Source organism: Mesitornis unicolor, unplaced genomic scaffold (genome assembly GCF_000695765.1).
Source record: "Mesitornis unicolor isolate BGI_N332 unplaced genomic scaffold, ASM69576v1 scaffold23028, whole genome shotgun sequence".
Taxonomy (NCBI): domain Eukaryota; kingdom Metazoa; phylum Chordata; class Aves; order Mesitornithiformes; family Mesitornithidae; genus Mesitornis; species Mesitornis unicolor.
In genome coordinates this window covers 14,867-26,645 of record NW_010200399.1, presented here as the reverse complement: position 1 = coordinate 26,645, position 11,779 = coordinate 14,867, and the positions used below count along the sequence as shown (strand labels likewise).

Genomic DNA, 11,779 nt, shown 5'->3' with positions numbered 1-11,779 from the left:
TGGTATTTTTCCTTTGTTTTTCTGTCCCCCTCCTGCCCATGGCAAGGGTTTTTGTCCCCTGGGAGGTGTCTGGGAGCACTTGACAGTCTGTGCTGGAGGGTGCGGGAAGATGCCGCGAAGCAGCAGGGAGGGCAGGGCCGCAGGGCGAGGAGCAAAAAAGACCGGTTCTCTGGCTTATGTTGGGTGAAAGACTATAGGAAAGCAGTCCCTTCTCCTTGCAACCCCCCCACCGCCCTTCCCCTCCCATCAACCCTCCCCTCCCCAGGAGCTGGGCAGCAGGGGAAGGAGGGCAGCACGCAGGACCCAACCCCAGTCTCTTCCAGAGCCCAAAGAGACATGCTGAAACCCATGTAAAATCCAACGTGGGGACCATGGCAAGCTGCCTCCAGCCAGCAGGATCACATCCATCTACTGGCTCCGCAGGGCATGTGCTCCCCGATCCTCCTGCTCGTGGGCTGTGTAGAAGAGGTGGCACTCGGGGTCCCCACGGATGGTGGGCGCACCTTGGATCACCTTCCCATGGATGGGGTCCACACACCAGCACTCGCCTCGCTGCCCGTTCACCGACATCTTGCACTGCATGGAGAGGGTCAGGGTAGCTGTCAACGGAGGAAATAGGGGGACAAAACAATCCCCTTCCCAGCCCCAGGCTGAGGGCTGGACCTCTTCCCCCAGGGGCTGTGCCAGCAACCAAGAAGCCGATTTTAATGAACCACAAGGAGAATTGCCCCAGAGATGCGCTGCTCTCTATCAACTGCAGATGACAGCATCCCTACTCCCAGGGATCGCTGACTCCATGGATGGAGGTTACTCCAGCAGGCCAGCCTCTGTGTGCACTCCATAAAGCTGAATTCAAGCCATTTTCTGCAGCTGGACTGAGGTCAAAATCCAGCCTTGTTCATGGGAATAAAAAGCACAAAAAGAGAGGAAGAAAAGGCCTGTCCTGCTGGAGAGTCCATTCAAGCACCCTCCACCCAAACAGCAGCCCACAGGAGGTGGGAGCAACTGGGAATGCTTTTGTTGGCATCCGCTTTCTAGCAAATAGATTTTTTTTTTTTCAATGCTCCTGATCAAGGGGTGGAAGTAGGCCGGAGAAAAAGGCTTAGCCATGAAAACAGCAGGTTTTCTGCAGTGCCTTTCAAAGGCTCAGTTACACACAGGTGTAAGAGGTGCTCATATCCAGGTACTATGCACATGTGGTTGCTGGCCAACCCTGGACAAGCTGGTGTTTTGCTGCCCAAGAGGTTTTTCCTGACATTTTTTCACCACGCCTCAGCTGCTGACACCTGCTGGTTTTGCATATATGAAGCCAAGAAGTCAAAACTCAGACACACATTAAGTTGTTAGAGTCCTTCTGGGCCCTGTAAATACTTTTAGAAGGATGCAGCACCCCAACTCCCACCTCATCTGGAAGGAATCACTCCTGGAACTGTGGGACCAGACTCAATTTGTGAAGAAAACCAGTAAAGTGCACTAGAGACCCAGTGAATATGGAGGGAAGCATGTTAAGCTGAAGGCTTTTGCTGGGAGTGCAGCCAGCGCTGGGTCTCTGGGTCTCCCCCACTTACCTGTTTGAGATTGTACAAGCCGTGTTTGTCACAGTTGGGGATGTGGAGGGAGTAGAGGTGCTCCAGGGGACCTCGCTCATCTGGCAGCCGCATAGTGGAGATGCGTTCCAGGACCTGATCCAACTCCTGCTGACAAGGGGTCTGAAAAGAGCCCAGAAAGCAGAAATCAAAACAAAACAATCAGGGCAATGGACCATTCAATGTCAACGCTTCAGACTACAGAAACAACAGTAGGGATGAACACCTGTGTGCACCACCTCGTAACACAGGTTTGCCACTGTGTCCTTGCTGCAGCGTGCTGCAGGCACTCAAAATCAGAGCACTGCACATGTCAACGTGTGGAGATCCACACAGGGAGACACGCACATCTCTCCCATGTGCCATGTGGCTCACATGGCCAACAGCCAACATGACACCAGGTCACCGGCCCTGGAGGCACAAAGGAGGAGAAGCCTTGGAGATGCTCCCATGGGTCCCCACTGGTGGTGACAAGTGGTGTGAAGCAGGACTTATCTGGACAGACCAGGAGGGTTTCCATGAGCATAGCCCAGATTCCACACCTGTGATACAGTTTTGGCCCAGAAGTGCAACTCTAAGCACATGAGACCCCATGGGAGTGGAGGGGAAGCCCCAGGAACGAGAGCACCCAGCAAAGCCAGCCTCTGGAGACACCGTCCTTGTGCCACAGCAGCCCTGGGACAGTGCTCCCAGCCAAGGCACCCTGGTTGAATTATGCCTGTGAGCTGGAGTGAGCCAACATCTCCCTGCTTTTGCATTTGCTGTTTTGTTGGGGATTTTCTGTTTGTTTGTTTGTTTTCAAAGGAGCAGCAGCAGTGTGGGGGCTCTCTTAAGTTGACAGTGCCTGCACCTTATTTTGAACCTCTGCTTTGCCTGTTCCTTGCAGGGGATGAGGACTCTCTTTTAAACTTTCTTTCTGTCCCCGCACTCCCCAGATATAAATATCCTATCTGTTTATAGAGATATGCATTATGGACCTTTTAGGGTGGCTTTCCATTCCCATCCCATCCAGTTGCCTTGACCAAGCTGCCCACTAGAGGGAAACCACGGTCAAGGACTGGAGAGCAGAGAGACACGGACAGGGAGGACTCCGGGCAGTCTCCCTGCTATCTGACAGCCCCACAGCCCATCCTCGGGAGCTCTGGGCGCCCCGCCCCAACCTAGACTGGGGCTACCCTGCAGCAGGCAGACACCCTTCCACCTCCCAAATACCTCTGGGCCACCCCTGGCACTCGCTTAGGGAAAAAGGGTGTGAGAAAGCTGGCCCACGGGCAAAGGGCACACTCGCACCCCTGTGGAGGTAGGTGTTGAGCCAGCAGGACCCCCCCTTCCCCGGCTCTGCTGTCAGGAGGTGAAGCTGCAATGAAAATAACGCCTCCTCACCAGCACATCAAAGTTCATCAGATGGTGTGTTCGGCCTCAGCTTTAGGCCAAAACAAACGTTTGCTTTTCCTTTTTTTTTCCTATCCCCCTCTCCCTGCTTTTTTCTCTCTCTTTATATGTATTTTTTTCCCCTTTTTAAAACAGTTTGTTGCAGATGTCACTAAGGCTTTTGCATTCAGCATTTCCCGGCGAGCCCACAGCTGCCTCCATGAGCTCCCCATGCCCCTGCCGTCTCACCCTGCCCGTAGACAGCCGCGACTTCTTTGAGTCCTCGTGGTTGTGGTGGGGCTTGCCGACTTTGCCCATCTGCCGCTGCTGCTCGTTCACCTTCTCCCTCATAACTGCCAGCTCCTTCATGCCCGTCTTCATGGGCTTCCTCCCACCGGCTCCACTCAGGATCCCCGCGGTGCCGTCCACATGGTTCTCAGCAAGGATGCTCTCGGACCGGTCATCACCATTATCTGCAGGAGATGGGGCAAACAAAGAAAGGGTCAGAGCCAGGCGCTCTCTCACATGTTCTTCTCATCCTGGTTCGCTTTCAAGCATGGCCAGTTACCAAGCCATAAAATCTTTGCATGCAAAAACTTTAAATTGCATTAGCCCTTTCATCTGGAAGGTGAGAATAGATCCTTTCATTCTGGAGTTATTAGCACACTAAAAGACAGTTTAGACAGCACGGGAAATCACTGCTGGAGAAGTTCTTTCTGGTTTTCCTTCGACCTTCTAAATCACTTCCCGAAGAATGTAATTTTCCCATCAGAAGTCCAGTTGGGTTAGGGATGCCAAGTCTACTTCAGCTCCAAAACCTAAAACCACAGTGATTAGTAACAATACCTTGAGTCCATCTATCATCCCCCAGAGTATATCTCCAGGAATACTTAGTCAGTATTAATGGGCTAAAATAAATTCTCAGGCCTGCTTTCAAAAATACCTTGCCTCTGGTTTATGGCTAGCCTAATTTCACTCAGAGATCCTGCCATTTCAGTGACTGTATCATCTTTCACATCATCTGTCATACACTGCATTACTCATTTAGCTGTTACCTACTTCTGCATTTGGTCACTTCTGCTGACCATGGAACAGCTCCATGTGCTCTGGGCCCAACTCTGCCACTGCTGCAAGCCGCAAGACCCTCAGCTAATCCAACCATTTCCAAATCAGTTAGCAGAAATCTAGGGATAAGCACTAGACTTTTTCCACCTCCTCCACTTTCTGCTTTGTGCATTTTCCTGGTTCACTGGATGCTGTTTCTAAGAGCAATCCTTGCCAAAGTAGGATGTGATGGTCACAATGCTGCAGACACCAGCGCCTCTGGACTTTGTGGTGGCAATGAGGACAGCTCTCAATCCCTCCTGCTTGCTCCAGAAGCCCAGAAGGTGACATCTAGCCCCTCCTTGGTGCCTGGTCTGAACTGGCTGAGCAAGCACATCTAACACTGTAGCTGGATCTAACAGTGAAGCTGGCCCTGCTTTAAGCAGAAGCTTGGACCAAGACCTCCAGAGGTCCTTTCCAGCCCAAATTATGATTCAACCCATGCACGCACATCACCTCTCACCACAATAAGCCAGGCTAAGTATGTCTCTCTATATATCCCTGTATAAAGGAGCTCTGCAGCAGCTCCACAGGTCCCACACCAGTGACAGACCACGCCATTCTGGTCCTACAGTGGTGACAAACGTTGTCTTCTAGCACATGCCAAGGAGGAAGTGTAGCACCTACCCTCCCAGCATCAGCATTCTCTCCAGCACCTCTGATTTCAGCTTTCCAGCACTCTGGAACTCAGGCATTTACACTGAAGAAATCACATCGAACTGTGCAGGACAGAGGGCAAGCAATACTTTGGCTTGTGTAACAGTGCTTAATTTATGGATCTCTCCTGCTTCGTGGAAGACCAAGCACACAGAGCATTTACAGGTATTAACATTTCCTTTTTTTCAGAAGCTGTATCACGATGTTTTGTCAGGTCATAGCTCTACTGTCATGACAGAGAGTGAAAAATCATAATAGCAAGTGTTTTATTTCTGCCACAGCTTTCCAAGCTCCTTTCAGGTGTTACAACCCAGGCTCATGCAGAGGAAACTGCAAGAAGGTTTTTGTCTGAACTTACTCAGGAAATGTGTGGCTGCCTGCAGGCTGATGGCAAAAGAATGGCCCAAGTTGGCTGGATCAAACAGCCATGCCAGCCCAGCCTGCCATCCACAAGAGACCAGCAGCAGCTGCTTGGGGACACACATCAGAAGGGCCCTTCTCAACATGTGCTGCAGACCAGCAGTAAAAGCAGTTTCATGGCTGCAGGCTGCATCTGAGCCACAGGATTCAAAAGCCACCCCTCGATGGATCTGTCCAGTATCCTTTTGAACTTCCACACCATTCTGGCCTCAGATCTCCCACTACTGGGATCATCCCACTTCCCAGAAATACTCAATGTGTTTGGTCTGCAGGTTTTTTAGCTGCTTAGGTAGCAACTGAAAAGCAAACACAGGGCAAAACCAATCTGGCAAAGTCCATGACTTTCCTCAGTACTGGTTCCAGATGAGAACTGGGACCAGGTCTGATAGCCAGATGGGCAAGCTCAAAGTCTGGGCTGCTGCCTGGTGATTGCTGTCTGGCCATCATCCTAGGAGCCAGACAAGGAATATTTTGAGCAGGAATCTTCTGTTTATACACCAGTCTCTCCATTAATTAGAAACATAGCGAGAAGAGAGAAGGCCATGAAGCCGCCCTTCAGACAGGATAAAATGAAAAAGCACTGTGCAAGAGACAGGCAAGGCTGGCCAGGCTCTGATCCTCAACAAGCTGCTCAGGAGGGCTTTTAGACTTCCAATGTCTTTTGTGCTCCTCTCCTTGGTGTCCCACCAAGCTGTCAACAACAGCAAAAGAACAAGCACAGCAGCAGCAGGACAGCACCTCAGACATGTTGCAGTCCCCTGCTTCATTCAGAAAACTGATGGTACAAACTGATTAAAAACGCCACAAACTGGAAGCCGTGCCTTCCTCCATCGATTCTGGCTCCTTCCTGCCTCCAACTAAAATATATAGACATCTGCCCAAATAAGCACTGCGCTAGTAAATGACGGCGAGCTGGTAAGCCTCTTGTCAGCTGATTCATTCACAAAACCTGCTTCTGATAATATTTTTACTCATTTTTCTCACTTTCCAATGCTAACAAATGTCAGCCCAAAGAAAACCACCGATGGTAGCAGAGCATGCAAGCCCATGTGCATGAACACACCCAGAGACAGGAGAGATTGTCTTAGCTCCCCAGGCACCATCACAGGAGCAAGCCTGGAGCAGGGGCCAGGAAGGCCCAGCTGCTATCAACTAGAAGGTCTCCTCTCCAAGGCCAAGCCAGCCACAGCAAGCCATACCCCTGCACTGCTGCTAAGCTGTACCGATCCATCTGGGCCTGACGCAGGAGCTCCATCACAGCTTTTCCCTTTCTCAAACTTGGTACTGCTCTTAGGAGAAGCTCTCCTGACCTGAGTCTTGCAGGGATGGCTCAGTCACTGGGGGAAACAGGACAGAAGAAGTTGGCCCCATGTGCAAAGCACCAGTATTTCCTTCGTCAACAAGCTGCATGCACAGGAGAAGACTGAACATCAGGTGTGACAGACCACATTTCAAAGAGCAAATGGGCCAGGTGGCAACAAGAAGAGGGGAGACATCAAGCCTCAAGGTTGGGAGAACACAGACCAAGCCATGAGCCAAACAATTACTTTTACAGCCAGATAATGCCCAAAAGAAGCAAGCTGTTTGTGCTTGCTTATGACTATCCATGAAGCAATTAAGCCACGCATCAACCCTACCGGCATCAGATGGGCAGGTATGCACTGCCTCTGATGTACAACTCTAATTTGTTTGTGATCCTGGCAAACGCCCTTTTGCTGACCAATTTCAATTCATACTAAATATATCTGTGAATGGAGCGGTGCCAAACTCCAAAACAATTAAGTGTTATAGTTCTTCATTTTCCTATGGCATGTGAAAAACATCTCCTGTGCTATTTTGGATCAAAAGGTAGAGTACTTTGTGCAGGATGGGACAAGCATGGCAGGAATCAAACCAGATAGCTGAAGTTCTCCTGAACACTGATGTGGACCCCATGAAACACCTCTCTCCATGCCAAGAATACGATTTCTTTATGGCCTTTTTCAAGGAAAATTCCCATTGGCTTCAATGAGGCAAGGACTTGGCTGAGGTGAAAGCGCATTCAAATGGCCATCAGCTAACATCTGTAGGGAGCTGCACAGTCGTGCCAACGTTTTCAAAAGCAGCTACCAATTTCCAGCACTGAAATTTTCGGGAATCCGGTTTGAGACCTCTAGGCACCTCTGCTGAGACGGCTGAGAAAGAGAAAGGCTTAAAAACAACCTGCTACTTCCAGAGCTACAAGAAAAAAAGCACCACACACACAAAAAAAGGCAGCTGCCTGAAGTTAAAAATACATCTTTATCCCTTTGAAGAGCCCTGAAGCATATCTGGGCTGCAGGATGGGATCGAGCCAGTAGCACTCACTTAGCACGAGAGAGCCAGCCTGTATCACGGGGACCACGCACCATGCCAAGGACCACAGCCGCCCTCTCCAGCACTGCTCTCTTTCTGCATTTGCTTTCCCTTGACGACAGCTTGCCCGCAAAGCTTCGCATGCATTTGCTTATCTGTCTGGAGTGTTTGCATAGCATTTAAGTGCTGATTAAGGTCCCAGACTCATAGCAAGTTTCACTCAAATGGCCTTCAACAACTTGCCTGGACTCCACTAGACTCAGGTCCCATCTGTGTCCCGGGCTGGATGGGGCTTACACCTCCCTCCCTCCCACAGCAATCACAGCCTCCATTGGCCAGCACTTTCTCTCTGAAGACACCAAAGTGCTTTGCAGTTCATTAATTACTCTGGGGAGAGAGGTGTTCATCCTGGGTTGCACACAATAAAAGACCAAAGGTACTGAAAAAATTTGAGAGCATTGGCCAAAGCCATACAGGGAACTGAAGAGCAAACACAGTAGCCTTGCACTCCTGCCCTGGGACCACACAGTGCATAGAAGCGAGAGCACTTGGGACTGCAGGAATTCAGCACCCACAGAGGTATTTTTCATCCTGAGTAGTGCTGTTCTTCTCACCTAGCTTTGCTTTTTTTTTCTTCAACACTTTTAGCCTTTCATGGCCAGAAGTTCTACCATTTCAGGATAATTTAAGGGCCTGCTCCAGGTTTTGCTTGCCACTTTTAAGGAGCAGAACTGCCTGTCCCAGGTTGCCAGGAGCCCAGCACTTGTCCTTTGCAGCCTGAAAAAGGTCAGGTTTAAAGGCCCTGTGTGCTAACACTAACAGCCATGGCTGGAGAATTACTTGCAGAAAGGTGGGGAAGGAACAGACAAACCCCAACCGCAGACCTGGTGACCTCTGCCTCGTCAGTCTGCAAAGTATTTCTAGGAGAGCCCTGGGCAAAGGTTCCTGTGCAACAGTTCTGGTGTGGGTGTTCTTGACCTGGAGCTCGGATACCTCAGAAAACGTCTGCCAGCGTGGATTACACTGGCATTGCAATTTCCTCACAGCAGGAGCTGCCAAGAACAAAGTCCCCCCTAGGCCCTCTGGCCCATCCTACCCCAAAAAAGGACCTAGGGTTTGCTGATTACCACTGCCAAATGTCAAAGTGCTGAGCCACGGCACAGCATCCGTCAGCACTCAGCTGGTGGTAGAGGGGAAACTCAGGGACACTGGTACATGGTCTGGCCCCAGGTGTAATCAAGCCAGGCTGGATGCAGCTCTCCACAAGCAGATAAAACCAAAAGGGCTGCTCAAGTTTCACTCTTCACTTCAGACAAAAAAAAACCACAACTGGGAAACGCCACAGAGGGATCATGAGCAACGGGCCATGTAGGAGAGGGGGTGACGGGAGAAGAAGGGATGCAGAAGGGATGTAGAGCACCCTGAGGTGAGGGAGGTGCCTGAGGACTGGAGGAAAGCCAATGTCACTCCAGTCTTCAAAAAGCCCATGTCTAGTGGTGCTCCTCAGAAGTTGGTACTGGGTCCCAGCTTTGTTCAACATATTCATCAATGACCTGGACAATGGGACAGAGTGTACCCTCAGCAAATTTGCTGATGATACAAAGCTGGGAGGAGTGGCTGACACTCCAGAAGGCTGTGCTGCCACCCAGCATGACCTGGACAGGCTGAAAAGTTGAGCGGGGAGAAACTTAATGAAATGCAACAAGGGCAACTATAGGCTACTGCATCTGGGGAAGGACAACCCCATGCATCAGTACACGATGGGGGCTGAGCAGCTAGAGAGCTCAGGAAAAAAGGACCTGGGAGTCCTAGTGGACAGCAGCTGACCATAAGCCAGCAATGTGCCCTCACAGCCAAGAAGGCCAATGGCATCCTGGGGTGCATTAAGAAGAGTGTGGCCAGGCGGTCAAGGGAGGTTATTCTCCCACTCTACTCTGCACCCTGGTGAGGCCACATCTGGAAGAGTGTGTCCAATTCTGGGCTCCCCAGTTCAAGAAGGAGAGTCCAGCAGAGAGTCACTAAGATAATGAAGAGACTGGAGCACGTCCCATATGAGGAAGGGCTGAGAGCTGGGTCTGTTTACACTGGAGGAGACTGAGGAGGGATCTCATTAATGCTTATAAATATCTAAAGGGAGACAGTCAGGAGGATGAGGTCAAACTCTTCTCAGTTGTGCCCAGTGACAGGACAAGGGGCAATGGTCACAAACTAGAACACCGGAGATTTAACTTAAACATAAGGAAAAACCTCTTTACTGTGAGGGTAACAAAGCACTGGAACAGGCTGCCCAGAGAGGTGGTGGAGCCTCCTTCTCTGGAGACATTCAAAACCCACCTGTACAAGTTCCTGTGTGACCTACTCTGGGTGATCCTGCTCTAGCAGGGGGGTTGGACTGGGTGATCTTTCAAGGTCCCTTCCTACCCCTACCATGCTGTGATTCTGTGTGAGCAGAGAAGCAGCCCCCCTGCCCCAGGACAGCATCTCTTTTTTAGGCCAAGTATGGGTACTCAGGGAAAGGGCAGAAGAAAGGGCACAATTACAGAGCAATTCCTTCCCAGCTCTGGCAATGAGCTGTTCAAGAGCCAAAGGTTGCACCTAGACTGGGTTTAATAGCCACTGAAAGGCCCAACAGGTGAGGAGTCATGAGTGATCCATTTCTGGATTCAACTGCAGGGACCCCCTCATACCTCCTCCCAGTCACCTCTCCTCAGCCAGCAGCCTGTTCTGCTTAGCCTCATCCAGTTCTGCACAGGCAACACAAAGCTGTTTAAGCACTTGATTTGGTTGCAGAGCACACACAGTCAGCATTCCTGGGCAACCCAGGGATGTCTGTGTCATCCATTTTTTGGGAGGGCTGGCAGGAAGGCTGGTCTCCCAAATCTCTCAGAACCACGGGCTTCCATAGGACACAGAGATGGAGATCAGCTTGGAGCATCTCTCCATCTGCCAAGTTCCTCCTCGGGGCAGGTTCCCAGGATCCTCTGCCTGTCTGCACTCCTCAGGGTTATTTCATCACTCCAACTTGCTCAGTAACAGCAAAGCAATTGCACACCACAGCCAGAAAATTCCTGCATTGGTCTCCAAGAACTTGTTTCACCTCTGTGATAAGCTGTCCACAACACACTCTGAGATCCCCTGGGGCTCTGCAAACCCCCTTTATTCTTGCCGTGAGATCTTTTCAGCCCATCTCTACCAGCAGAGAGGGCAGGACTGGAGGGAACGGCATGTTCTGGCCAGAGGTTGTTTAGCAAGCTCCTCTCCCTGCCCTGACCGGCTGGCACCGTGGGGTGATCCAAGGGCCACCCAGCGCCTTCCTTTGGCTCGGGCATCCTGCAGGAAATGCTTTATGCTCCTCCAAAGTGCTGGGGACATTGACTCGGCGCAGCACAGCTTTCAGTAGCCTGCTTCACTCTTTTCTCTGCCCATTCATGGTGGCTGGAGAGTGCAACTTTCCCTCCTCCATCCACCTAAGTCCAAAGCCAGTAAAATAAACCTCTAACCCACTTGCACAGTGCCCTATAGTGTGCCTGTGCCTCACTGCACATAAACTCCCCTGGCACACTAGAGCAAGCACAGAAGTGATACTTAAATGGAGCTGATATAAGATAAGGAAAGAAGAGGGACCAAGATGTGCCTTTATTCATGCAGTTTTGTTTTTTTTTATTAAATCATGTTTGTAGACTAGTTTCCCAAGGATACAGGAATTGTGCAATAACACAGCCTGCCTCTATGTGTTTCGGCATGTGCATGTGTTTGCATGACTGCCCGTCTTCCTATTAGTCCTCCTCCCCCTCTACCTCCCAATATATCTACAAACACGTCAGCAAATGCCAGCTACATCTCAAACAGGAACAGAATTCTCAAAAATAGTAAGTTTCCACCACTTCATGGAAACGTGCAGCTGAAGAGAGATAAAATAGCAGGGTTTGTTTTGTTAGCTTCCTTTCCAAACGCCTCGACCGACAGGCTGCATAGCACATCACCAGCCCACTCTGTGTGGGCCCAAACCACTGCTGGGGAAGGTCTGCTCCAGCCTTCCTCCTGCCAACAGCGAGCCCGCAAGTGCTGTTTGCAACATCCTGTTCCCCCCCGCGCCAGCCGTTCGCTGCGTGCCAAGAACGATAAGGGAAAACGCTGTTCAGGTTCCTCAAAAATGCAGGGGAACATTTCAAGTCCCCTTATTTACCCAGCCTCCAATTGCAATCATGCTTTTCTTTTACCCGCTTCTTCCCCCCAGCATGGGGCTGCTGAGCATCCCAACATGCACCTACAGCAGAGACTCTTCAGAGGCGCCTAAAAGCTGAGGA

At 50.7% G+C, this 11,779-nt stretch overlaps 1 protein-coding gene across 1 annotated transcript; it reads right to left on the bottom strand.

Moving 5' to 3' along the window:
* Window positions 1-100: 100 nt before the first annotated feature.
* On the bottom strand, window positions 101-3,431 carry IGFBP2 (insulin-like growth factor binding protein 2, 36kDa). The gene is made up of 3 exons (XM_010189746.1): window positions 3,207-3,431; window positions 1,569-1,709; window positions 101-576 (listed from the first exon to the last, which is right to left on the bottom strand). Exons 1-3 carry the CDS (start codon window positions 3,336-3,338, stop codon window positions 409-411), a joined length of 441 nt encoding a protein of 146 aa, XP_010188048.1. The 5' UTR covers window positions 3,339-3,431; the 3' UTR covers window positions 101-408.
* Between the last annotated feature and the right edge of the window lie 8,348 nt (window positions 3,432-11,779).